The 27,501-nt window shown below is 50.8% G+C and overlaps 2 protein-coding genes across 7 annotated transcripts; both read left to right on the top strand.

Moving 5' to 3' along the window:
• Nucleotides 1-21,338, top strand: TRIM45 (tripartite motif containing 45). 3 transcript variants are annotated; one of them, XR_010073343.1, is made up of 9 exons: nucleotides 1-941; nucleotides 3,507-4,240; nucleotides 5,259-5,388; nucleotides 7,323-7,437; nucleotides 7,652-7,778; nucleotides 8,360-8,519; nucleotides 13,216-13,338; nucleotides 19,730-19,794; nucleotides 21,268-21,318. XR_010073343.1 is itself a non-coding variant. In XM_063352488.1 (6 exons), the coding sequence occupies exons 1-6, from the start codon at nucleotides 157-159 to the stop codon at nucleotides 8,509-8,511; spliced, it is 2,043 nt and encodes a 680-aa protein (XP_063208558.1). In that variant the 5' UTR covers nucleotides 1-156; the 3' UTR covers nucleotides 8,512-9,046. The 3 variants fall into 3 exon arrangements, 1 of the variants encoding a protein (XP_063208558.1); XR_010073344.1 differs by lacking the exon at nucleotides 13,216-13,338 and having other exon boundaries at nucleotides 21,268-21,338; XM_063352488.1 differs by lacking the exons at nucleotides 13,216-13,338; nucleotides 19,730-19,794; nucleotides 21,268-21,318 and having other exon boundaries at nucleotides 8,360-9,046.
• Nucleotides 9,714-27,169, top strand: VTCN1 (V-set domain containing T cell activation inhibitor 1). 4 transcript variants are annotated; one of them, XM_063352520.1, is made up of 6 exons: nucleotides 14,644-14,782; nucleotides 19,730-19,794; nucleotides 21,268-21,615; nucleotides 24,336-24,614; nucleotides 25,286-25,447; nucleotides 26,141-27,169. In XM_063352520.1, exons 1-5 carry the CDS (start codon nucleotides 14,751-14,753, stop codon nucleotides 25,405-25,407), a joined length of 846 nt encoding a protein of 281 aa, XP_063208590.1. In that variant the 5' UTR covers nucleotides 14,644-14,750; the 3' UTR covers nucleotides 25,408-25,447; nucleotides 26,141-27,169. The 4 variants fall into 4 exon arrangements, with proteins under 4 accessions (XP_063208598.1, XP_063208590.1, XP_063208579.1 ...); XM_063352528.1 differs by lacking the exon at nucleotides 14,644-14,782 and adding an exon at nucleotides 9,714-9,766 and having other exon boundaries at nucleotides 25,286-27,169; XM_063352509.1 differs by having other exon boundaries at nucleotides 25,286-27,169.
• The last annotated feature ends 332 nt before the right edge of the window (nucleotides 27,170-27,501 follow it).

Raw genomic sequence — 27,501 nt, 5'->3', positions numbered from 1 at the left:
AGGCCTGAAGGCAACGGGGGCAGGCCAGCAAAGGGTCTGCAAAGACCGACTGCAAAGGCCAGCGAGAGGTGAAGTCAGAAAGTGAAGTTTTGAGCTGGAAGAACTGGAAACACAAAATCTACCCGCGGCGGGGCAGGGAAGGGGGCCGTTTCCCAGATGACCGGCTGGGAAAAAAACAGGAGCTGCCAGAGGTGGGCAACCGGCGGGAGAGGCTCCTCAGTGCCTCGGCGAGGAGGACGGAGACAAAGTGGGGTCTTGGCTCCTCTTTGCCCGCCTTTGCCCGTCCCGTCCCGGGGGAGGAGCCCCGGGGGAGGCGGCGGCGGGGTCCCCCGGCCGCCATCGCGCCCGTCGCCCCTCACACCGTCGCCTCACGCAGGGCCCGGCGGCGGATGGCGGCGCCGGTTCGGGTACGACACCAGCCCCCGACCCCAACGGCCGTCCGTCGCCCCTAGCAACGGGGCAGCCGGCGCCCAACGGCCGGGGGCGGCGCGAGGGGGCGGCGCGCGGCGGCCCCCGCGGCGGGCCGTTAACGGCCGGGGCGGGGATGCTCGGCGGAGCCTCGCTGGCGAGCGGGGTCGCGGCGGTCGAGCCGCCGGCATGTCGTCCGGGACGCGCTGCCCGGTGTGCGCCGAGCCCTGGGTCTCGCCGCGGCTGCTGCCCTGCCTGCACTCGTTGTGCGCGCCCTGCCTGCGGCGGCTGGGGCCGCTGGGGGAGCCGGGCCGGGCCGCCGCCGCCCGCAGCGTCCTCTGCCCGGTGTGCGACGCCGAGGTGGCCCTGCCGCCCGGCGGCGTCGGCCAGCTCACCCCCGACTACCTGGCGCTGAGCCGCGGCGGGGCGGCGGCGGCGGCGGCGGGGTGCGACCTCTGCGCCGACGGGGCGGCCGTGAGGCGGTGCCTGACCTGCGGGGCCAACCTCTGCCTCTTCTGCTGCCAGGCCCACAGGTGAGGGGGCAGCGAGGGGGACCGGCCCGGACGGGGCCACCTCGCCACGGGGTGCGCGGGGCGGCCTTCCCTCCTCGGGCTGCCGGACAGAGTGGGTGGGTGAAGCAGGCAGGGACCCCTACAGAGCTAGCCAAGCAGTCAACCCACTTGTCTTCCAGTTTGTTCAATCCCTAAGAGGTTTTTATCCTCCCTGGAGGATGCTCTGTACTCAGGTGGGGACCGTCAAGCTGTGTGCAGTATGGCAGTCAGTCCTGGTCAGTTGAGGCCATTAAGTCCAAAATCAGGCCGCCGTTTGCCCATGGTGGTGCCTGTTTGCTGATTTGCATCTCAGTTTAGCATCACCCCAGCACTCCAACAGGCATGGATGCAGGCAGAGTACCTTCAGGACAAGAGCCTTGTGCTGTCCTGCTTTGGAGAAGGCACGTCTCCCAAGGGAAAATGGGCAAGTTAAGCTGCTGGTCTGCCTCTCTCCACCTCCAGAAACATTTACTGTGTGTATGTGCACAGGCACCCTTATGTGAAGTGAAAGGAGATAAGTGGAAGTCCTGACCCTAGCCTGCCTGCCTGGTTGCTACCTCCTGATGACTGATCCGTGTGCTTGCCTGTTAACTGTTGTGTCCGTGTATCTTGTGTGCATTTTCAGCATTTCTGTGAGGCTGGGAGCCTACAGCAGTAACACTGTTGCTTTGCAGTATGCCTGATGTTACAGGGTTTAGTTCTGTTGGAATATGGAAAAACTGAAGGCTTGACAGCAGAAGAGAGCTGTGTACATCAGAGAGGGTCATGTCAGTAAGGCATGAAGAAGAGGTGACTGCAGCAGAGGTAGGAGCTGAAGAGGAGGCAGACGCAGTGGCCAGTGAGCATGGCAGAGGACAGGCAGCACCATGATAGTAGAGATAGGGAAGTCTGAACCGCCTTCTGGAGCAAGGAGGTGACAGGCAGGGTCAGAAAAACAGTAGCAATAGTCAGGCAATCCTCTTAGCCTGGGTTAATCAGCTCAGCCTATTCCCTCCACGTTTGCCGCTTCTTTCCACTTGATTAGCAAACTGAGGCATATTCCTCACTGCCCTGCCCCCCTGCAGATACTGGTGCCAGTGGTAAAATGGCTTAGACTCTTAGTTACCTTTCCACTCGGGGCTATAATTTCTAGCATACCATTCTGATTAGCTAATGGCTCGTACCCCATGGAAGCTGCTGAAGAGTGATAAACTGGGACCTTGAATAGCAGCCTGCCACACTGACAGAAATAACTGTGGAAGGTATGAAGCAGTAGAAAATTTGTCACAGTGACCTGCTTCCTACCTTATTTACTGATATCATTTTTTCGCCCCACTAGTGTCTGCAGACTTGCACCTGATTTAGTTGATAGCAGAGCAGAACAAGGGCCAAGGGAAGCCATTTTGAAATTATTTCCTAGTGCAGTGGGAAGGTTTCTATGTATCTGGGTGCCACTGTTGTGCTCTTTGGAATAAGTGAGAGAGGTCTTAGGTGGAAGTCAGGGAAGTGTGAATTTGAAGGGTGTTGTACAAATAATGGTAGAAGGCTTTGAAAATGTGCTGGACCCAAGGGAGATTAGTGGGAAGGAAAAGGAGTAGTGTAAGGGCCATGTCCTGACCTGTGATGAGGTTGTTTTATGTTGCCAGAGCAACTCTATAGAGCTTGGTCCTCGGAGTATTTCCTTGCTTATGGCTTGGAGCTCCCATCGCAACTGCCAGAAGTCATTAGTGCAGGAGACAAGGAAGTAGAAAAGGCTTTTACATCCTGCTCAATAAGTAGCTCCCAGTGTCCAAAATAACATAAAACTGAAATGTTCTAGTGCTGCCCTGTGACATGGTGGATGTCTGGGTCATAAGAGGTTCTTTGTGTCCCATCCTTGGTCTCCTCTGAGCAGGACCTAACCTGGTGGCCAGAAGGAGGTGGAGTTTGACGTTCAGAATACAGAATGTTTTACCACAGACTGTCTTCTGGCAGTGGCCTGAACTAGGTTTTACCTAAGGGATATTACAGCTCATTTGCCTCAGTGAATTTAAAGCTGGTGAAACACACTGGGCTGATGGCTGAGGAGCTTGGCACTTTCCATTCCTCTCCAGAAGTGACCGTTGGTGAGCAATTCTGTTTCGAGACACCTCCTGCCAGCTGTCACTTTGCGGGGCTCACTGCCCTCCTGCTGACTTTGTTACAGCAGGCTCTGGGGGTAATTGCAACTATCCCACTTCTGTCAGGCTCCATGAAGGGGCTGCTGGCAGTAGCAGCCTGCCAGCCTGTTCCCTGTGTGTGGACATGGTGGGTCACACAATTCTTGTGTCTGAAAATAGTGCTGACAGCACACAGGGAGCCTGAGAGCAGCCTCTAATGAGCTGCTTGCCAATGCTGTCCTCTTTTGTGTGGAGCCTTGTCCTTACGAGACCACAAGTCCCTTCATGCAGAGTGAATTTCAGTGGAGACAGGAGGGAGCGATGCACACTGTGACTTGTAGTCTGTACAGACTGGCATTTACAAAGGGTCTTGGATGTTTACATTTCATATCCAAAATGCATGAAGTGATGTGTGGTTGCTCCTTTCTAGGAGACAGAAGAAGACGGCCTCTCATGCTGTGATGGAGCTGGAGAGCACCAAGGATCGCAGCCAGGCTGAGAAGCCTCTCTTCTGCCCTTCCCATCCCACAGAGAGGCTAAGGCTGTTCTGCGAGCAGTGTGACCAGCCTGTGTGCAGAGATTGTGTTGTAGACAGGCACAGGCAGCATCCCTATGACTTCACCGGCAATGTCATCCACAGGCATGGGGACGCCCTGCGGGAGCTGCTGAAAAGCACCCAGCAGCGCATGGGCACCCTAGAGGGTGTGCTGAGCCAGATGGATGACATGGGTAGTGCCTTACGTGATCGCACAGAGGCTGTGGCCACAGAGATCTGTCTGTTTGCCAGTGGGTATGTGAAAGCGATTGAAGAGCACCGGGACCAGCTGTTGAAGCAGCTGGAGGACCTGAAGGTGCAGAAGGAAAACCTGCTGCACTTGCGGAAGGCCCAGCTGCAGCAGCTGCTGCTGGACATGAGGACAGGTGTGGAATTCACAGAGCGCTTGCTGACAAGTGGCTCGGACCTGGAGATCCTTATCACCAAAGGGGTGGTAGCAAGCCGGCTGGCAAAGCTGAACAGCGTTGCTTACAACACCCATCCCGGCGTGGACGACGGGATCCAGTTCTCTCCCCAGGAGAGGGCAGGGCAGTGTCGCGGCTATGAACTTTTTGGGGCTATTCTCAATAAAGTGGTTGATCCAGCCAGATGTACCCTGCATGGGGAAGGTAATGCAGTGCTGTAAAACAGATAAATGGGAACGCACCTCTCACTGAAGTCATGTCTCTGTTCTCTGTACCCATGTGGTGTGCAGCTTAAGGCACTGTTGGCTCCCTGATGTCCAGGCATTGACTAGGGGCAGACGTAGAATCCTGCCGGAGGTTGTATTTCTTGCTGAGGGCCTATAGGAGCTGTGCTGGGCAGGGAGCCAGAGAGCTATCCCCATCCAGGTGTACAGAGCTTACTGGAGCTGCCCTCCACAACATCACTGACCTCAGCATGGGGCTGAAGTGTGAGGAGAGCAACCCTCAGGCCAAAGACCAGAGCTTACTCGGGGGATGGGAATGGCACCTGCAATAGCAGGATGTGTTGCTCTTCCAGTGGCCCCAGCTGTTCTGCAGCACGAGCCCAGGCAGATAACCTTTGTGGCGGAGCGAGTAGGTTCATTCCTCTTGCAGCTTCTGCTGAGATTGCCATGGGAGTAACTCGCATCGATGGTTTCATGGATATTTGCTTACTAAGGACTTGGAGCAGGGCCAGCAAACAGATAATGTTCAGACCAGCCCAGAGAGCACAGGAAGCTCTGGTCAGTAATGGCCTGCACCAGGCAGATGAGACAAACGCAGAGCTCGTTCAATCCCTTCCATGCCAAAATGAAAGTGCTGAGGTCTCTGGGGCTCCACACTGCACAGCGGGGCTGTTCCTCCTCCCTCCTGGTTCCATGGTTCACCTTGAGGCCTTCTGGGAACATGCCAGCTGGGCTTAGAGGGGTAGGCAGGAAGACCACCCTGATCCATACAGACCTCCAGGCTAAGACTGCCCAACATCGCTCAGCGCCTACGGCTGTCCACTCTTTCCTGATCCCCAGTTATATATGTACTTTTCCCTGTGAGTGGAAGGAGCTGTATACCCCAGCAGCAAAGTCCTGGCTGTGCTCTGATGGGGACTGCAACCCTGAAAAATAGGTGGGAGGTGGCAGTCATGGCTTGTGTAAATCCTTTCTGGTCCTGTTTCTCTGCCTTGCAGATCTCCACAGTGCCCATCAGAACCAGCTGACTGGCTTTACCCTGCTCTGCAGTGACACCACGGGAGAGCGGATGGGACGAGGAGGAGAAGCTGTGCAGGTCACCATCACCCACAAGGACAAGAGGGACTGGTGGGTATTTCACCTGAGAGCTCCCCAGTCACAGGGTTTGCCTTTCTGCCTCTTTTATCCTGGCTCCCTCCTTGTTTGGGCAGGTGGGAGGACGTGCCTCAGCATGTGGGTCAGAATCTGTAGGGGAAAAGGCATTACTGTTCTTCCTACTGGTATAGCAGTGCTTCTTACTGGTTGTATTTGGCTGTGTGGAGCTTGACCGTGTTGGCTCCGATTTGTATTGAGTCTTTCAGTAATTTGTGACTTCTTAAAGGATTCGACTCTCAGTGGGTGTTACGCATTGTGAGAATGAACCGTTGCTACTTCCAACCCCTACCAGTAGACACCCAGAGCTTCTGCTTTTGTTAACATCTAATGAGCCTAACATAGCAACCCCAGAATGACTGTCCCAAGTCAATGACCGCTCCTATCCAAGCCCAGAAGCCTCTGACAGTTGATGGAAGCGCCTAGTGTATGTTCTGGAGAAAGAACCTGTGTTGGGACTTCATTGTGCTTTCTCATGTAGTTGCAAGTGTTGAGCACTTTAACATGTTCAGAGTTTTTCTAGCCAAAAAAAAACCAAAAAACAAAAGCAAGGGAAGAGCACAATTAGGCTCCTAAGTGTTTCCACAATGAAATGACCAACCAGAAAAAAATATTTTGTAACTGTTTTCAGGCCACACTTGTTACTATAAGGCAGCCAGTCACAAATGCAGAGCCAACTGGGGGTCTGTTCTTAAGAAAAACATCTATTCAGTTTTATTGTGCATACAGTGCAGCTGGAGCAAGATGCCGGTGTAACTTGTTCCAGGATCCACTATTGGTGGGATGACCTGATGAAAAAAGGGACAGGATGCTTGCTATGGGGAAGCGTTGGCATGGCATACAGAAACTGCGCTGGCTGCATGGATGCTTATCACTAGAGCATCAGTTGTTCCAGAACGTTGCACCAGTGTACTTTCCTTCCTTAGGTGCACATATGATGTGGGAAGGTGTGCACACGAGAGTTATGTGGATTTTGCTTGGTGGGGTAGAGGTCGCTGTGGCCACATTAACTCAAGTTCTTGTTCTTGGGTGTATGCAGTTGCTACATCTGTTGCTGAAAGCTGTTTAGCTTTGGGTTGAGGCACAGCAGCTGAAGGATCACCACACAGTTCATGGCAGGAAATGATGTAGGCAGCTGTATTGATGTGAAATGGTGAGGGGTGGGGAACACAGCCTGCAAATCTGGAAGATTATAAAATGTCATGTCTTGTGACACAAGAGACTAATTAGTGGGGGTTAGGAAGAATACCTTTCTGTATGCAGAGCTGCCTGATAATTGTCTGTGGAAAGCTCTTCCCACCTTACTGAAGCAGGCAATCAGTAACTAGCTGATGCTTTTTCCCTGGGACTGTTATCCACCAGGGTTCCTTGAGAAACCCAGAGCGCTTCACTTTGGAAAGGGAGAGTTCACCAGCGGGGACCTGGAACTCCCCAGAGCATTGAAGAGAAGAGCTGGGTCAATGCTTTTGTGACAGTGATTGAAGTGGTTCAAATCTTCCCTGTTTATGTCCTGTCTTATTCATGGTCTCTTATGGAGGTAAATGCTCTCTGAAGCTGTGAATTTACCCCATTTCCGAAGGCTGTTATCTGATGGAGTAATCTGACCTGCAAGTGCACTGTCTGTCATCTTCTGCTCTTTCAGTGCTCAGGGTAGCTACAAATCCTTGCAGTGCAGCTAGCTTTGTGTGACTTCCTTTGTATGGTTATTGCAGCTCCAAGGAGCGGGTGCGTGTGAAAGCAACTCAATGCTTGAGCATTGCTCATGCATCCTGCTAAGCTCGCTTCACACCCGCAGCTACTGAACAAGGCTATGGATAAGGAACTGACCACAAATCTAGGCCAAACAATGGTTCACACGTAGAACAATTTTCTGCCACTCACTGACCTCTTGGACTTTTCTCTGTTCATAGTGCAGTCAAGCCAAAAGTGTGTGATAATGGTGATGGGACCTACCATGTTTCCTACAGCCCTGAGGAGCCAGGCTTGTATGCTGTCTGCGTCTATGTGAAAGGGCAACATGTAAAGGTAACATTTCTTGTTTCTCTTGCACTGCTTCTTCTTTACCTGCTTTTCTTTTCTAAGTACTTGCTCCAAATCTTTCTAAGGATTGCCTCTACCATTTAGCAATTTAAGACCGGGCTTAGTGATCTGACAGAATCACCTGGTTGGTTTCTGAAAATGCACACAACATCTGATAGCATCCGCTGCAGCAGCTTCTCTGCTTACTTGTCCTCTGCAGGGCTCTCCATTCACTCTGATGGTGAAAAACAAGATCCGTGAGCACCAAGGCGTGTTTCACTGCTGCACGTTCTGCTCAAGTGGAGGGCAGAAAGCTGCTCGCTGTGCCTGTGGGGGTACCATGCCAGGTGAGTGCTCAGCTTTCCCCACATTTCTCAATGTGGGGAGGCTAAGCAGCACTGTGTCTATGCTGTTCCTGTTCCCGTTTTGGCAGGTTGGGAGCTTCCGAACTGTTTTACATGGTGCCTAATGCTGTCGAATGGAAAAGCTTCACTCATTTAGGATGAGAGTTCAACTCCCCTGTTTGTTTAATCCCCACCAGCTTCCCTGTCCTTGACCTGTGTGTCATTGTGTGTTTTGCATGTTTTAGTATAGAAGCAGCCTCTTCCTTTTTCTGTGCTTGATCTGTATTTAACTCTGGCCAGAGACACCAGTGGCTGGCACAGGGTTCTGCAGGCCCATGTCTTGCATTACTCAACAGACAAGAGAATGAATATCTTTAGCTTTCCCCAGCGACTGGAACAGGGAGGTCCCCCTCTGTTGTTCTCCTTTCTTTAAGGAGCTGTGGTAATTTTGGCCTTGAATATGCTGTGGTCTCATCAGCACATGACTCCTCGTCTTAGAGAAGTCCTGGGGCTGAAGCACTCTCTGAAAGCCTCTGACACACTGGGATTTTCTAGTCCACTTTTGCTTACCTCTTCTCTTGCAGGTGGGTACCAAGGCTGTGGCCATGGACACAAAGGTCACCCTGGCTGCCCCCACTGGTCATGCTGTGGACAAGTGAAGGAGAGCTCTGAGTGCTTGGGAGGGCCACCCAGTGACACCTCGCAGAGGAGTTTGCTCAGGACAGTTGCACTCTGAGCAGCCAGGTGAGCCCCTGCAAGCCCAGGGCACTGCTGCTGGCTGCTGCAGGAGCACAAACCATGAGGATCCCTGTGATCACTGCAGACCCTTGTTGCCAACATTGTGATGGGTGCGAACTGAGAAAGAGGAATGAGGAGAAATAAAATTGTGCCTTATATTCCACCCAGGGCTGCGTATGCAAAGCTGTTTTGTGCCTGAACAGGAGCAAACTCTAGGAATTGTACTGGTGCCTACACTTTCAAGGACTCAAGGCCCATGGGGTCAGGCTCTACGGGAAACTCAATCTGAGCAGTTACCTCACAAGAGGGCCAAGATGTGTCTCCTTCTGCAGGATCGACAGTCTCTGCTGTCCTCCTTGAAGAAGCCAAAACTGCTTGTTGGGGCACATTCCAAAGGGTTTGTGTTCGTGCCTTGGAAAGGCTTGGCAGCCTGAATATCGCTTCTGCCTCCCAGTTAGATATGCGGTGCATGTAGCACAGTCACACTACTGGGAGCTGCTGTTGTGTTTGACACTCTTATATTTTCTCCAAGTAAGCTGTAGTCTCATTACACTCTCCCTGAAAAGTAGGAGCAAGGTGGATTAGTAATATTTCTGAAGGAAATCCAAGAAACAGCCATTGTGCTGATGCCTGTTCATTTACCCAGTCTGTGTGTTCTCCATGGAGATGGTGTGGGACGTAGCGCTGCTGGGGATGATGTAGGAGCCAGGGGAGCACCCAGCTCACCAAAGGAAGATTTGGGCCAGTCTGAGCATCAGTAGGAGCTATAGGCAGAAGTTCACAGGTGTCTGTCCTGAACTGGGGCAACTAGGCAAGAGCAGCAGAAGAAGACGGAATACAGCAAAACTCCTGGATTTTGCTTGTGCAGGCTTGGCAAGGCTCTGTTTTTAGAAGGACAGCTTGTCCCATTTTCCACAGGGGAGAGGGAGATATATATCCTGTTCTTGTATGTGTGCTGCTGACCCATAGCTGGGGAAATGACATCTGTGATGAGGAGTAGGAGGCACTTTCCTGGAAGGGCAACTGCTAACCTGCCAATTGCTGCCTGCCGCTTGCCTGGGTGCAGCAGACACCCTGGCTACCTTCCTGAACAAAACACATTTGTGTCACTGAGACTGGGAATGCTACTGCCCTGGGGGTAACCTTGCTAGTAGGTGTGTGTTGCTAGGGGCTCCTAATACCGCCTGGGGAGCTGGGGACAAAGGTCTGACTGTTGGTCACTTGGGGAGAGGAATGCTGCTCCAGTGTCAACAGTAAGGACTGGTTCTTTCTTTCTGGCTGATGATAGCTGGCTTGTAAATAGTAGAAACCTGTGCTGTCAGTTTGCTTGCTTAGACCTAAAAGATTCTCATTTGTTGTTTGTTCCTCTTACAAAGCCAGTTTTGGAACTTCTTCTTCCCAGCAAAGGAGATAGCTATCCTTATGCAAATGCTGTTTAGAGCTTTCTATTAATCATCCAGAAAGGGCTGTCAAACAAATGGGGGAAGGTTAAGGCAGTTTACGTCTCCAAGTTAGGCAATTTAAGTCTCCAAGTTGCTGAGTCTGAAATTTCAAAGTGAAAGTTTAATAATTTCAGTTAACCTTTAACGTAAAAAAAAATAAGTCATTCTTATCCTCGCTACGTTCAGAGTCAGTGCTCAGTACAGAATGTGATGTAAAACAAAATGCCTCCTTTTCTGTGTCTATTTCTTGCTCCCCATCCCCCGCATGTACGTTGTTTTTTCTCGTAGCTTCCATGTTGTATTGCAGAGGGAACTCATAAGGACGGCACTACCTTCTAGGCACATAATTTCTGCCTAAAAATATCTTAGTCCTCTCAGAGGAATGTGTTTTCTCTTTGTGTTAGGCATGCCTTACACACCCTGTCGCTGACATTTTCCAAGAAGCTGTTTGTAAGAATTACACCAACTCTTCAGGGAACTGCAGTCAGCTCAGGCTGAGCTCTATGTTTGACTTGAAGGCTCAGTCTCAGGGATTGTAAAGTATTGATTGGCTACCATTCTGCGTTTGGACAAAGAGGACTGTGCATTAGGATAGTTTGAAGAATCATGTGCAGAAAAGACATTTAATGACCTTAGTCACTTTGTAGGGTTTAGGTGTGAGTGCCCTTATATTATTTGCAAGCAGATTTTGCCCTTAGTGTTCATTACTCAGAATGCTTTGCGAAATGAATATATCCTACTGATCTGCTGGAGTTTCACATTGCATCCCAACAGCCATTCCCAGGAATGGCTTCCAGTGCTCTGTTGGTAATCAGCCTTGGGCAGGTGGTGGATTAGGAGGTGTAGTTAGTCTGCTGGGCTACATGATGTTATTCCTGACCAGCTGGTCCTTCAGATAACAAAGGTATTTTCAAGACAGGCATACATGCAGTGCTGACAGAACCGCACCAGTAAACATTGATATCTTTCCCAGGAAAAAAAGCTTTTATTGATAAAGTTGCCTGTCTCCAGAGTTTGAAAAAAAAAATAAAATGGGGATGAAGATGAGGAGGGGCTTTGGGAGACAAGAGGAGGAGGACTTACCCCCTAGATAGGGAAAACAGAGTGTAGCTGTGAAAGACACAGCCAGATCAAGAGATTGTGGAAGATCTGGAAGGGGCCCTGCGGCCTGAAAGACTCCATGTAGGGTGCTTCTAGGGTCAGTTATCATGCTAGGGTATCTCTCCTTTATCAGAGGAGGCAAACCACACTGGTGACACAGCTGCACTTTTAGCTCTATGCGTGAGTGTTTAGTTTGTCCTGAGAAGATCACAGCAGAAGCGTGCTCAGCAGGGCTTCCTGCCCTTCCCACAGCAGGAGGTGATTCCCAAGGGTGCACTGACCACTTGGAGTGCCATGTCAAGACAGATCCTGGCAGTGGCTCACAGGCAGTTGTAGAGGACTTCGTCTATTTCCAGCCAAGGGGGGCTTACCACCTCTCTGTTTTGACATGAGGGTTTTTTGAGTGCTGCTGCTTCCAGCTTCCCTTCAAGGGCAGGCAAGGCCAAGGACAGGTAGAGCTCATAAGGCAGTGACAAGCTTTCCTCTTTCCAGACCACTAGTGTTCCCATTTTTGGTGCTTCTCCAGTACCTCTTGACACCATTGTTACAGATATAGGATCACAGGCTGGAAAGACATCCAACATTTTTCACCAAATCCCAAGGGGAGCTTTCATCTTTTTCAGTCTGCTGGCTGCCTTCACCTCTCTTGAGCACTGTGTCAATCTTGGCTGCTTGTCAGCTTGTCACAACTCCATCTTCTCCTGGTTCTCCTCCTTCACTGGTAGCTACTCCAGTGTTCCAGTGACATTGAAATAAGGTGTAAGCTTCCTGTAAGTAAGAGAACTCTTCTGACAGAATTATTATTTGTGGAGAAAGAAACAAGTTGTATCACGAAGGACAGAGTGAGTGCAGCCTGGTTCTTGTGCCCATGCCTCACACAGACCACTGAACATCTTGGGCCCTGACCCGCCTTCAGTCCTTCCTGTCCCCACTGTTCCCTCACGCAGGGAAGAGGCAGCACGTGCTGTGGCCAGCTGTAGGACACCAGCTGGTGGGCACAGCAAATCTGGTAACGCTTTGTGCCTGCTGTCGCCTTCTCCTCAAGTGAAGACAGCTGATGTGTCTCTTCCCCAGGTGCTCATCAGCTTTCACAGACCAGATCTTGCTGTCACATTTGGTTGGATTTTGCTAATAGCTTCAAAAGTGGTAAGAGCTGGGCAGACCATGTGGTCACAGATCCTTGATTTCTTTGGGAAATATCCTGAATACCTCTTGTTTTTCACAGCATAAACATACGGAGAGGGGTAGGCTCCAGCATGAGAGCTGCTCAGTAATTAATGTGTTGTTGCCCTGGTGAATGGGACTTGCCCTGGTCCTTCCAGGGCTGCCTGTGCCTGAGAAATAGACCTGTTTTTCCAAAATGTAAGTAACCCGATCGTTGACTGTGCAGTGAGGTGTGCTGCAGCTATGACCCGGAGTTAACTGGTGTTGAAAGGGGACACTTCGTTTGCGCACTGCACCAAAGGCAGCCGTAAATCAGGTGTCACCAAGAGCAATAGGATATTTCTTAATGTGCATTTCCCACCAGGCCACAATGGCCTGGAGCTATTCTTAGCTTCTAGTAATGCTCTGCTAAATTACAACAGGTTTAGTAATCGGTAGAATACTACAAAATAAGTCAGACTTTTTTTTCAGATTAAAAAGGGCTATTCCATGCTAAAGCAGAAGGGAAGTGAAAACCGTACAAAGACTGCTTTATAAGTTTAAACTGTTGCAACAACCAAAGAGCGACAGTGATTCTCAGGTGAAAGATTTCTACTCCACAGTTTCATTCAGAGGCCGGAGGATGAAGGACGTGCTTTCAGTAACAGCCAAGATTGGAGCATTAGGAGTAGGTCCTGTTCACAGGTCTGCCACAGACCTTGCACAGGACGTTCAGGTATCTCCTCTACCTGGACAGTGATTAGCTTTGCAGTCAAGCACTCATGTTGAAGTTGCACATGAACTTCATGAGCTGGGTAAACCCAATGACTAGTAACTCTTAAAAGGAGAAGGTCCCACCCTGGCTCCTCTGTCCTTGCTGCAGGCCATGAGGTCGGTCCTGCCGCACCAGAAGCATTACTGAGTGTGACACTCCTCTGACCACAAGGAGAGCCAATTCAACTCCCTGACCCAGCAGGAAACCATTTGCTTTCTAATTTTACTCTGTTTCGCAACAGGTGACTAGGCTTAGTGGAGGTTCAAATCTGTGCTCTCATCAGTGCAAGGTGGTGGGACATGGGAGGAAGTTCAACACAAGCTGTGGCATATAACCTCATCCTGGCATAAGAAGGCTGGAAGTGGTGAGTTGTGGGTGCTAAATGCCTTTGGACACAGTTTGCTGACTTTAGTGCCTGTACAAGAGACACAGCCTATTCCAGCCCTCTCTCTGCTCTCTAGAAAAGTCTGTTATGTGTTGTGCAACGCATCTGGCTATGTTCATCACCTGTAGAGAGTTGAGCTGTGGTCCAAAAGACTAAGCACATACTTCTGAAATCTTGCACGTGCACAGTTAGAGGGCCTCTGTGCCCCTCAGGGCATCGTAAACCCTCCTGAACCCTAATCAGCCTTTGTAGCTAGTTTGGTCATCACTGACCAGTATTGATTGGTCTTGATTTGAAACTCTGGTTGTTGCAGAGAAAATAATTTGGGTTTTCTGAGGTACTGGACTATTCCCAGTTCCTCTGGGCATCCTCAGCTCTGCATGGGAAAGCTGTTCGCTCCCTCTAATTACCTAAACTTGCTGGAGATGGCTATGGACTGTCAAAAATTCCTCTTTCCCCATCCTCCCTGGAACACAGTCCAGACGTAGATAACAGCATACACAGGTTCCCCTTTGGGAAACTGAACACGGTGGTGCAAGCTGCTTTCCCTTTTCTGTTCTTTCACAATCTGTCTGCTCTTCTCAACCTCTTATGCCCAAGAGCTACGCGTCCTGCCCCCGGTTTCAAGTGAGACAAAGTACAGAGGGAAAGGCTTGCAGGGTCTGTGCCAGTTTCTTTCCTCTGCATGCTCTGATGCCCACCATAATGGCAGATCTGAGAGCAGCAGGAGCTGGCCTTGGGGATTAGAAGTAGTTTGGTCTGGAGGAGTTCAGAGTAAGAAAACAGCAGTAGGAAAGAGCCCACTGCTGAACCCGTGTGGCTCTGACAGCACTGCTGAGCCTGGAGGAGCCTCTTAGCACAGCACGGAGAGGCAGGGCAAGATGCACATTGCGAATGGGGCTGAGAAGGGGACCTGCAGGTGGGACTTCTCTGCCCAGTACCAACAGCAAGAGTAGAGATTTCAGCAAGGAGACCTAAGCTAGTCCTGGATATGACACAACCCCCCAGTGATGGGTGAGCTATGGATCTACATGGGACACTGCTGCACTCTGACCCCAGGATTATCTGTCTACCAAACCATGAGCTGTGGGGTTTTTTTTGTCTTAAATCAGACTTATTTCTTTAATGGATGGTGTAAGAGGCCTCTCCTGTTCCCCAGCGACTAACCAGGCCTCCCTGCTTTTGACTGGCCTGGTAGGGGGGAGCTGAGATGCTTGCTGCTTCCTCATTCCTGAGAGTTCACTGCTTGGGCTCACCACTCCTTAGGTGAGTTCAGTTATTTAAGCAGGACAGCCTGGGAGAATACATTATGCGAAGGACAAGGGCTGTGCTGAACAGTGTGGGACCTTCGGGCACCTGGTGTTTGGCTTGTCTTCGTAGGTGCCGTGACCATGGCATCCCAAGGCCAGGTCATTTTCTGGAGGTATGGTATTATCTGCATCTGCTTTGGGAGAGAGGAGGGAGGGAATTGCATTTTCCAGACTCCTCAGCTGTATCTCGCTGCCGCCAGGAGCTTTCTAGAGACCAGTTCTTTGCAGCTTGACTGTAATACTGCACTCACCAGTACGGCTTCTTTTATACAATCAGTAAGGCCATGTAGCTGTGAGACACCCATGTGCAGGTCATCAGCTGCAGCGAGGATGGAGATTTACGTCCTAGAAACTCTGCACAATCTGGCCACCTCAGGTTTGAATGCTATTGTAGGTCAGGGTATTGGTGGCCCGAGAAAGGCTCTGTGTTCCTACTGTCGTCGGTCGGGGTATCAATGGCTTGAGGGAGGCTCTGCGTTCCTGCTGCTGGCCCTCAGACAGTTGCTTATGTCTCTGTCACATTGGCGTGCTATGGGGAAAAAGGCAGAAGCTGTCCCACAGCAAGTTTTCTTGCTGTGTGGGCCAGGAGTAAGAGCTGGGAAGACGTGCATGCTGCTTTGTGCCTCTTGTTTCAATGAGCTTCTTTCCTTTGGAGCTACTGACCAAGTCCTGGTGAACTACAGTCAGAAAAAGAAGTATCGTGGGGAAGGCCATAAAAATATCTACCTCATATCCTTATCTCCTGATTAGTTGAAAATAACCCTCACCGGATTGCTAAATTAGTTGGCAAACTTGCTTCAGCCTCTGATGTACATGGACCAGGCTATCATCTCAACCTGACTGCTTGAACCACCACCAAGCCACGTCTCTTCATCTCAGGTGTGGGTTCTTCCAGACTGCACAGAGGCTGAGGCTCCAGTGAGGTGTGCGAGACATCCCTGCTTGTGCTAATTCTGTCAAAAAGGTTTCGGCTGTTAGGAGTATCTGTCCCACCTGAGCTGAACGGCAGCGGGGAGAAGGACAGTCCACATGTGAACAGAAGAGACTTCTCACATATGAGCCGCCCTCCAGCTCTCTCACATGGGGCGTCAGTGAAGTGCTAAACAGTAATATCATCTGTACCTTTTCACTGACAGAAGTGAGATTGCTAGTAGACATAATGCAACACAGTTTAAATATCCACTGGGCATCATATTCCTCATGCATCTGGAATGCACGTAATAACCAGCTCTGTTATTCTCAAGAGGTAGCCCAGCTGGCTTTTGTCAGGGAAATGCAGTAACTGATGGGTGTGAAAAAATGAATGCCTACCCCTTGCTACTCTGAGAACCATCCTGCGGCTCTGCCAGCACCTCTGCCTGCCCTGGGCGACCGCGTGCAGCCAAGACGGCAGCAGGTTACTGGAAGCAGCATATTTCTTCCAGGTCACTGGCCTCTTCAGGCTAATTTTGAAATGCAGAAATAGTCCAGAGAGAGGGGTGAATTTTACAGGAAGCTTCAGAGGAGCAGTGGGAGGTTTCTATTGATTTCAGGAGAACAGAACAAAACAAAACAACACAACTCAAAAAATAAAACCGAAGCACTGAGAAAAGTTGACCTCTGCAACCATTAACTGCTTATTGGAGGGGAAACCCCTTCCTTTTGGGTTACCCCTGCCATGCTATTTCCACAGGAAGCTTTGATATAAGGGGGAAGGCAGGGGACCTTCAATCTCTTAATCTTCCAGTTTTTTTGATCCTCGTACCGCTAAACCCATTCCCAAGGGAAAGCTTACTGTGTGAGGAGCTAGAGATCAGGAGGATTAAGCATCTGCTGCCTGTCACAGCGGGGCTGCGAGCCTCTCTCTGTCCCCAGGCTGCGCTCGGCAGCATTCAGGCTGCCCAGAGCTGCAGGCAAAACCCCGTTTGGCTGATCGGGAAGGGCTGATCAGGGAGCGCAGAAAAGACGATAGAACACACGGAGCAGCATCCCGCAGACCGCCAAAGGGCCACCAGGAACCAAGGGCGGCGTCAGGGCTCCATCTTGTGCAGCCCCAGCCGTCTGTGTCAGTCTGTTGCCATGCCTCTGAAACACTGGAAGTACAAGGGGTGCTGATGCACAGAAAATTGGTTTTCTTGAACTGCTGGTCTGGACTGTTGCGAAACACAGCTACCATCAGCATGCGGATGGGTGGCCAGCTTCCTCTTGTTTGCCTGCACTCTGGGTTGACTCAACACACATGGAGGAGGTCGCAGGCAAATAGTTTTATAGCCCTTGAATCTCACAGTTTCTGTGGAGGAAAGTCCAAAGGGCTTGATTTCCCCTTGTCCCTGGCAAGGGGTGTTTAAGCGGGCAGTGGCATCTGTGTACTCAAAATTGCCACCCCCCCTGTGTTTGTTACAGGCTTTTCCCATCAGCCCTGTTGCTGCCTTGAACCAGGGACGGGAAGCACTTCTCTGGACGCAAAGCTAGCAAGGCTTTGCAGCTATGGGGGAAGGTGGTGCCAGCGGGGGACAAAAATGTTGGTGCTGGCCATTTTGTGCTGATTTTTGTTTGTGTGTGGGCGAGCTGAGGACGTTTTTGGCTTGCACAGTGCTAGGGCAGAGGTGGTGTTCAGGCCAGAGGGTCCTTTTGGGGACCGGGGGCAAGTGTGGTGGCACCTGATGTTTTCAGGGACTGCAGGAGGGCGTCCCTGGCTGCTTGTACCTCTGGCATTTGTCAATGAAATTCTCCACAGCCCGCAGGCAGCGTCCCTTGGTTCCCAGCAGTTTCTCCCCTGCCCACTCTCGAGAAGGAGGATTTTAATCTAGAGGCGTGAGGGTGAGTCAGAGCCACTGTGAGACAGCATGGCTGATGCTTGCTCCAGGCATACGTGCTGTGGGTCTAAGCCCGTGATTCCCAGGCATGAGAGCTGAGGTTGATCATGGCAACCCCGGCTAAGTTTATAGCAACTATTTCGCTCTGGGATCAGCTCCATAGAAATTGGTGCAGCTCCTCAAGGATGTAGATATTATTCAGCATACGCAAGAGGCTCAGTATCTGCCCTGGAATAGGAAAACACAGACTCGTCCCATGGTGAGCCTAGCTGAGACACTGAGTCACTCGGGGTTGAGCCCCATGGGACATGACAAGTCTCTGCTGGGAGGCGTCACGCTGCAGGATCCACACGAGTTAGCAAACAAAGTCCCCATCCCGCAGGCCCCCAGGGGAGGTGGTTGTTGGTGATGGGTCCCCAGCTGCCCAATGCCTGTGGCTGGAGGATATCTGCTGCTTTCCTCCCTGACAGGGTCAGCTGTGACTGCAGCTGCGGGGCATCAGGAGCGGGCAGGCAGAGAACTACTGTCCACCCTGCTCGTGAGCGAGTGAAAGCTGGTGATAACTGGGAGGAAGCCAAACATATGACATCTCCCAGCTCTGAGGGCATCTAGGCAAGACGAACTTGGTACGGATGTGAAAGTATATAAGGACTCGTATGAACTTTTATATAGACTTATTGCATACTCGTGGTGAAATACATAGTTCTGATCCCTTCTCCTGAACATGCTGGCATGTGCAGAGAGGGCTTCCTCAGACAACTTTCCACTGGCTTTGAGGGTGAAGATGGAAGGGAGGCGGCGGGAGGGCAAGCAAGCCTTCTGCAACATCTCCCCTCTTCTCCTTCCCCTCTTTCAACTCGTCTTCCCTTCCCCTGCTGCTCCCTGCAGGAGGGGCTTGTTCACACGGCGCAATTCCCTAGAGCTCCCTATCAGCCCTGTGATCGTGGCATCTGCGGTGATTGAGGCACGATTGTGCAAGTAACTGATGCAGGCGCACACATTAACCGTGGGAGGAGTTTGCGGTTGCACAGACACCGATGGCCTCTCGGGTGGGAGGCTGCCTGATGTGTTGGGAAAGAGCGTGCTGCAAGCCAGCAAATTGCTGCTGAAGTGGAGCAGCTATTTTTGTGTGGACGGGAGGGCAGTGACACACAGTGACATCTCACTCACCTCCTGTCTGAGGACCAGATGGGAAGCTGCAGCTCAGGAGTTTCTTTGTACAATGGGTTAGAGCAAGCCCTGGGCTGGCAGCCCTGAGCCCTGGCGTGGAGTGGCCACTGTTGGTGCCCATGTCTTCTGCAGTGCAGCTCCCTTCAGCACCCTGCCAGGCTTGGGAATGGGGTAAAGTCCCCTGTGAGGACCTCCAGCAGCTCTCTGGGCTCTGACAATCCTGAGCAGGGCTGAGCCCAGCACGCCTGTGAGGCTGTTGGGCATGGGCATGTGAGCTGCTTGCCCCAGGATGTGCCTGTGGGGTTTTGTGGGGAGGAGCTGCTTCTTGGTTTGCTCTGGTGGGGAGCTGAGGTTGCTGCCACAACCTCCCAATCCACATGAAAATGTGCGCAGGACCATGTGTGACAGCTCTGCTGGCTGCAGTGGGAGTCTGCACCCGGCCGTGCTTACGGGTCTGTCCAAACTGGTGTTTTCCCGATACGGGTCGTGCTTGTCAAGGCTCGAGCTGTGCTGCTCCATGCCATGCTGCCTGTCACCTCCTCTGCTGGGGCTGTTCTGCCTGTGTGGCTTGAGCAGTGGTCCTCTCCTCAGTCTCTCATTCAACAGCCCCTTATCTGCCTGTGCAAGGAGCATCCCAAATCTGACCAGCTCACAAACCTCGCCCTGTTTCCAGCCCCCTCCTGCCTGCTTGTATTGGGTGTCTCCCCAGGTCAGCGTCCTGTCTCGGTGCTCTGCTCACCTCCCTGGGCAACTGGTCCCTCCCAAGTGCCAGCAGGGACTGGCCGGCTTGCTTATGCACTGGGAGATACAAAGAGGAGTATCCTCCACTGGGACCCGCTGCCTCCTCACAAAGACAAAGCCCAGGTCTCCTCTCCTCCTGCCCCATGGTCCCCCACCTTTGACAATGAGTGCCCACCCAAATGTTCATCACTACTGTGGTCATGTGCTTCACTGGTCCACCTTGTTTTAGGTTTGTGGCTTACCCGTCTTGACCTCCTTCCTGCTGGTGGCTCTGCAAATGCGCACCGTAGGTGTAGGGTGTGAAAGGAGGGGGGCTGCATGGTAATGTTGTCCTTTCTTTTTTTCCCCAAATAGCACGACTACAGTCATTATCATCCTGGCTGTGGTGATTGCCCTGATCATCGGCTTTGGTGTCTCAGGTACGTGACTGCTCAGACTTCTTGTTATTACCAGCGGGACCATGAACTGCCCAGCCACTGCCTCCGCGTCTCCATCCTGTGCATGGGCTGAGGTGTGATCTTGTGTGGAAGTGCCACCTACAACCCTGTAACGAAGGCTCGCTTTATAAAGCTTATGTACTAGATGACTGAAGTAAGACTGCACAGGTGACTTCAGCTCTGGCCTTTCTCAACAAGCTATCGCTCCATGGCATTAAACCACAAGGAGCTGTGCTGTCCTTGGAGATTGTGAGCTCTTGTAGGTTTTAAATAATGCGGATGTTTACACACACACACGTGCTCAGGTTGGGTTAGAAGACACCAGCTCTTGGCACTCAGAGCTGAGTGAGGAAATCTGTGTCAGCTCTTCATTTCTGTGAAAATTTGTCAGGGGAACGGCCCCAGGCTGCAGCAGTGGCTGTGTACGCATGAGTCCCGGTGCTGTGAGACACCCCCGTTTTGCCCCAGGAAGTGTGTTCCTGGCCTGTGCTTTAACGGCAGAAATTAAGGGGTTTTGTTTGGTTGTTTTTTTTTTAGTTATCTGGCATGTTAGCAACTGAAACGTTCAACTCCATCTGTTGCTTCATGGAAAGGCAGCTGAGGCAAGGGATCGATAAGCATAGTGCGGCCGGTGCTGTGGGAGATGCAGTGCTGTATTAGCTGAAATTTCCTTGGGCTTGGAGCCCTAAACTTACAGATACAGAAAGTCCTGCACATTCCATGCTCCTTCTCCCAGATGGGAGGAGGCGATAGTATTTATTGTGAAGTCGGGCAGCATCTGCCAGGACGGGGCACATTCCCCTGCAACCTCAGAGACAACAAAAATGTGTTGCTTTGGTGTTGTCCAAAATGCAGCCGCCTCGGGGTGGGCCGAGTGAGGACAAATTAGGGAAGGGCTATACGGGAAAGAGGACCGGCTCTGGGAAGAAGCTAATTCTCAAGCTCACTGGTTAGAATTCAACTTGAGAAGCGATCCGCCTCCCCAGGGAAGGGAAATGCTGACTTTTCTTAAATGAAAGAAAACAGTTTGGATTCCAGTAGGGGTGAAAGAGCAGACTCTTATTTCTTTGCCAGCATTACGCCTTGCAGTCATATTTATATTGCATAAGGGAGGTCCTGACTAAGATAAGACAGGAAAATCACCCTCTTCTGGCAGCTGCAAAGAGAAAAATCCCTGATACATATAAGTAAGAAAGAAAACACCATGCGAATTCTTCTCAGACAAATAAGAGGAGCTACTTTTTGAAGCACACTGCCTGCTAAAGAAATGCTCCTGCGCTTCATCTTGGTATATAAGCCATGGGTGTTAACTTCTGCATGACAGCTGCTACTGCTGCCCTTGGGATGTCCTGGTGCCTGTTCAGCCTCAGGGCTGGTGCATGACAGCCGCAGGTCTGGCCTTTTTCTGCACTCGCTTCCTCGCCTTTCTCACTCCGTCCTGCTTTCTCCTTGCAGGAAAACGCTCCATCAGTGTGACGGCACTGACGTCTCCAGGGAACATTGGCCAGCGTGGCATCCTGGGCTGCACTTTCGAGCCCGACATCCGTATGGGCAGCATAGTGATCCGGTGGGCCAAGGCAGGAGTAGCTGGGCTGGTTCATGAGTTTAAAGGTGGGAAGGACCACCTGCAAGAGCAAGATGCATCGTTCCAGGGCCGCACGGCAGTGTTTGCCGACCAGGTGATCGGCGGCAATGCTTCCCTGGAGCTGAGGGACGTGCAGCTCTCCGACGCCGGCACCTACCGGTGCTCCGTCACCACAGCCAGAGGGAGCGGGGCGGCAGTGCTGCAGTACAGGACGGGAGGTGAGAGGTCTGAGGAAGAAAATCCTGCTGCAAAACACATGCTAATATGGCTTGGTTGGGCCTACTGATGCTAGAGGCTGCATGAGTGGCACCCGCTCCTCCAGCAGCCACCATCAGGCCCTGCACCCCTGAGTAGGACTGGGGTATTTTTTTTGGCTTTTCCAGAGGTGTTTATGGCCTTACTTCCTCTTTCGACCTCATCGTTCCAGAAAAACTCTTATTTTAATGCTCTCAGTTCTCTGTTTTCTTCTCTTTACCACGTGTAGTCTGCCAGCTGCACAACTGACTACAAAGAGCCCCTAAGAGTGGGAGTAGCTAATTGATCTTATAAAGATCCAGATTTTGCACCTGTTAAAGATAAAACTATAGCTTTTTCTTTCAAGATTAGGATATATATCCAGCCAGAAGTGCTGCATAATAAAAATTGTAGCCTATCCTTTTTCTGTTTTTCTAATGTCTTTAGTTTTTAAAAATGACTATCAAAGCAACACACCGCCCATGTGATAGTTACCTGAAGTATCTCATATTTCCTAGAGTTAACTGTTCACCTTGTTATGTGTCAACTTCAAAACATGCACAGACACAGACAAATTTTCAGTTGCGGGTGCTTAGTTCTTCTGAACCCTCTGGGCTTTGGCCATCATTTTCACCACTGGCACAAAGCAAGGTGCTCCTGCTGAACTTGGCAGCGTTTCACCCATTTCTGTCACTTCTGTGTCTTTCTCATGAAATCATGGTGAGTTACACTGACTATACAACAGGGATAACGTGAGCCTGCACAGGTAGGTGGTCTTAGTATTTCTCTGGCTGGCTTTTGCTGGCACCCCTGAGGTCCCAGCATATCCCTTGAACTCACGATTGGCACAGTAGAGTGAGCCCCCGACCTTCCAGGGAAAGTTTCTATGGTAGCCAAGGGAATTGTTAGAAAGGAGGGAAAACAATCTTCATGGCTTTCCAGGACAGATCTGGAAACCACCAGGTTTTCACACTCTTCCAGCAAGATGACTTTGGCTGCAGTAACAAGTCACCTCCCAAAGGGTCACCTTGTGTTGGAGACTCAGGGTCTGCAGGGGTTTCCTGCAGACTGCAGTTTTTGCACCTTCTCCTTCACCACTGTGACCAGCGTTGCTGCCCAACAGCTCAAATTGGGAGAGGGAAAACTCTCAGACATCTCCAACCCAAGGAAATGCAGATTTAGGATAGGTGGACACTTATGTGGTGAGTACGGATGTGCCAGCAGCCTTGGGGGGGTGTCCTCTGTACTGCAGGCCAGCCATAGCAGGACAGTAGTAACCAGCAGAGCTCTTGAATGAGACAGGCTGCTTTTCTGCAGGTCCAGCCTCCTCCTTTGGCCCAGCAGAGCCAAAGCAGCAGGTGGGCACCAGCTTCTGTGCAGAAGCTTGTGACAGATGTCTTGGAGGTGCAGCCACTTCCCCGTGTCACTCACAGGGAGCCTGTCTTGGGACAGAAAGGCAATATGACAGTTGATGTTGCAGGAACATCTGCCCAGTGTTGATTCACAGTCCCCCATTTCTTACTGGAAGTGTGTTTTCTGCCCTGGTGTTATGTGAAGCACCTCCTCAGGCAGTGGAAAAAAGGGTGCTGGGCTCACAGACCCCTTATCTTGCAATGGCTAGGATGGAAGAACTGCTTGGGACCACAGCAGGTAACAGCAAGGCCAGAGGGCTTCGACTGGTGTCTGACGCGTGCTTAAGTCCTGTGGGGATTTGGTCTCCTACCTCTCCTTGAAACCTTGTGAATCTGCCTGCCTTTGCGTTGCTTGATTTGGTGTTTAAGGCAATCCACACAGGAAAAAAAAAAAAGCATTAGGGAGAACAAGTGAAATGCTGCATTAGGTTTTATTTCTGTTGAAATTGGTGAACTCTGCTCTCCTAAAAAGTACATATTCAGAGGTATGTTTTTCTAGGAAAGCAAGACTAATAAAGTTCTATTTGAGATGGCCTTGGCTTTAAAACACAGCTGAGTTTGCAGCGGGCTTTAAAACTTTTGTTTAACCCAAGCATGTTGGCGTAAGTCCTGCAGCTCAGGCCACACCTTCGTCTGCCCTCAGCCCCAGCAGGTGAAAATGGAGCTTCCCTTGGCTGCAGCCCCACGCAGTGCGAGAGTCACATCACGAAGCGGTAGGTGTTGGTCAGGCTCCCTTCTCACTCAGTGAGTCATCTCCACCCCCTCCTCTGATAACAGCAATCATTTTCCGCATGCCTCTCCCTGCCGGGAATAGCAGGTGCCTCCTTTCGGCAGAGATGAGCGGAGCCGTGCCGGCTGTGGTTCCTGCCCGGGGAAGCCAGGCGTATGGCAGACACGGGCAGTCTCAGGCTGGCCAGGTCCTGAGCCCAGTCTCTTCTGAGACCTCCGGTGTCCAGGAGCTCTTGGGAAACACTTGGTTTATGAGCCTGGGACCCAGCTCGTAACTGCTATGCAGAATTACTTTAAAGACACAAAAGCTGTGCCACGACCTCAGCAGATCTTGTCAAACTGGACTGCCTTGTCCTAGGTGTCTTTCGATCCCCTGTAGCCCAACCTCTACCGACGTCTGTCTGAGCCTCCGTGTTCACTTTGGCTACCTGCGGCGTTGCGACGCTAGGCAGCAAGTACCTTAGAAATACCCGTGCCTGACCAGCAGACGCAGTTGGGCATTTCATGCCCACTTCCTGGACATTGACCTTTTTCTGACTCTCTCCCCTTTTTCCCTCCCAAAGCCTTCAGCACCCCCAAAGTCCACGTGGAGAACAGCAGCAGTGGGGACACGTTGCAGTGCGAAGCACCGCGCTGGTTCCCTCGACCCGCGGTGCGCTGGACAGCCTACAGCGACGCCGGGGAGTACCTGCCGCATGTTGCCAACACCAGCTACGAGCTGAATGCTGAAAACATCACGCTGAAAGTGGTTTCCTTTCTGCACAACATTACCGCTAACGCCACCTACACCTGCGTGATTGAAAACAACATTGCCAAGGCTACAGGCAACATCAAAGTGACAGGTAGAATTTAACACCACACAGAGACCACAGGCGCTGGGGAGAAGGCAGTTTAAACACTGTGCCTGTGTGTGTCGCGGGGCTCCTGCAGCACCTGCGTCAGTCAAGGAAGGGACTGAAATTCGCGGTTAATCCAAATCTCTCCCTTTGTCCCTGGGATGAAGGAAAGGGTCTGTGTTTGGTCCTGCTATTTCAGATGTTTTTCACAGTAACAGGGACAAAACTGCCAGGGAATGGGAAGGAAGGACACACTTCAAAAGAATATATTCCTTTGAATGTTAGCCAAAACCAAACCAACCAACCAAAAACCCCAACTTCTGACACTTTCTTTAGCCAGTTCAGCTTAGATCCCTTTTGTGTACCAAACCAGCAGGCCCTTTTAGCTGTTACTGAAAATCTCTCTGACTCCAGCCCCCCCCCCCCCACTTTATTTAAAACCTTATTCACAGCAAAGCAAACTTTCCAAAAAGCCTGGATATTTTTTCCTGTTCTACGTGGTATGGATCATAGCTCTCCTACAGTGAGGGCTCCGTAGCAGTGGGTCTCCAGCACAAGATGCAGGCTCTATCTTTGTCAATATTCAGAAAAATAAGGAGGACTAAACATACACACTCGTTTTGCCTCCCCTGCTGCATTCCCCATTCTGGTAGCCTCTCTCTGTTCTTCTGCTACAGATTTCAGCGTTACAAGGGGGACCAATTTGCAGCTGGTGAACCTGAACGCAAAGTCGGTGTCCTCCTCCCTTCCAGCCTGTCACTGGATGCTTCTGCTTCCCCTGTATCTGCTGTCGATATGAAGCCTCTATAAAACAATCAGAAACACTGCTGCACCTGGAGGTAAACCTGTAATCATATATGCTCGGTATACGTAGACCCTCTTGCTGAATTTTGTTGCAGCTCCAGACTTACCTCAAGCCTGCCAGAATGGGAGGACGTGGCTTTGCCCTGTGCCCGTCCTTCCTCCATGCCCAGCTTTAGGTGGGACGCATGGCTTGTCTCTCCCACAGGCTCCCTGCTGGCTTCTCCTGTCACTTTCTGCAACTTTAGAGATTCTTTTACACCGTTGACTGGCATTTCTTACTCGTACCCTCATTCTCTTTTCCTTTTCTCCTCAACCTTCTCTCCAACCCAAAAGATAGACGTCTTGCTGCTCTGAGCACCTTCTGAACCTTGGCTACAGCTCATGGCTGCAGGGCAGGGTGGACTTTTTCCTCTGCCTCCCCACGAGGCCTGCAGCAGCACAAGCCTTGCTTGCACCCGCTTTTCTCAGACAACTCCACTGCACGGTGCAGCACCTTCAGTAAACAGTAGCTGGCAGGAATACCTTCAGGAGGGCTAGAGGGAGCTGCCAGCCTGAGCAATCCCACCTAGACCTGGAATAAGGAGGGCTGTAGCCAGCCAAAGCACGGACAACTGCCTTCAGTACTCATCAGCTTTGGCTTTGGGTGGTAGCCTCTAGAGGTAAACTGGTGACGAAGTGGAGAGCTACAGAAAATCAGCTAAAAGGAACATCTCTGTCTTTCAACGCAGAACAGTTACGCAGCTACCCTGACGGCAGGACAAACTTCATGCTTTCCTCCCTCTTGGGCTGAGAATTTTAAGAGCCCCTTCCAGTTCCAGAGTGTGTAGTAGCACACGAAACCAGCTGATTTCTTTCTTGTATTATTATTTCTTACTCACTCCAACAACAGGATCCTTTGTTTGGGTTCAGAAAGAGAGCGAGGAATGCGATAAAGAGAGTTGCATAAATAAAGGAAAAACTCTGATCACAGGAACGAGGTGTGTTCTCTTGTCTGAAGTAACCCAGTGACCAGAACTCTGACCATGGGCAGAAGAAGCTCAAACAGGAAAAGCTTTTCCTGCAATACATCTGAGAACTGGTCCTTCAAACTTGGAGTATGAAAAGCAAACAAATCTTAATTCCCCCCTTAAACAGATTTGATTTGTCCATCTCATGTCTTGTGATTCTCTGAATGTACTAATAAAACCGTAAATAAGAGAGCCAGTTAATCTATTCAGTCTTCTCAGAGGACTACAATCAAACTCCCCTTCTGAAAAAGATGGCAAAACAGCGCTGAGTTAGAAAATAGCTAACAGGTTTGGAACAAGTGTCACGTCTTCAACCTGGCACAGGCAAGCAGCATGTCTGAAGTCCTATATGAGAACTGATGATTGCATTTGTAACATGAAATAAAAGAGGACCAGGTGAGTAGTAAGTGTGGCAGCAGACGGAAGACTAACATACATAATGAGAGGAAAAGAGGGTGACTAGCAAGATACTACTGGGAAGTTCAAATTCAGAAGTAAACAGAGTTATTAAACGTAGATATAACTATAGAGATGAAATGGCCTTTTTTGTTTTTAAGTAAGTCTCTTATCTGGCACTTCCTATCTATTTCTGTGGCACCATTTGTTACTATTACAGGACTTGCAGTTGCGCTTTTTAAATCAGATTTTGATCTCCAACTTACATCACTTACAGCCATTGTCTTCCTCAGGCTGATGGTTTATTTTGGGGTTTTTTTGTGTTTTGTTTTCTTTGGTAAGGAAGGGTGGGGAGTAAGCTTTAGCAAAATCTTTACCATTTTCCAGAAAGCACCTGCAGAAAAAAAAAGACTGTCAAACAAAACTCGTGCAAACCTTTGCTTTAAGCTATTGTGGCAATCTCTTTTAGGATGGAGTCTCAGAATTTTGTTGAGTGGTGGCATCTGCCAGGTCTTGTGCCACTCATCCTTTGCTCTTAGAAGCGGCCAGCCGGCCTTGAGAGGGAAGATAGTTCACACACGCTCAATGAACCCAGCCCCTGAACTTTAACATAAAGCTCAAACTAAGGGGGAAGGGCGGGGGGGGAAACGCCAAACAAACCAACCCCAACACAGAGTAGCTGTTCA

The sequence above is a fragment of the Chroicocephalus ridibundus genome, chromosome 1 (genome assembly GCF_963924245.1).
Source record: "Chroicocephalus ridibundus chromosome 1, bChrRid1.1, whole genome shotgun sequence".
In the NCBI taxonomy this organism is placed as follows: domain Eukaryota; kingdom Metazoa; phylum Chordata; class Aves; order Charadriiformes; family Laridae; genus Chroicocephalus; species Chroicocephalus ridibundus.
Note: the sequence above shows the minus strand (reverse complement) of the source record. Positions and strands in the feature narration are given on the sequence as shown.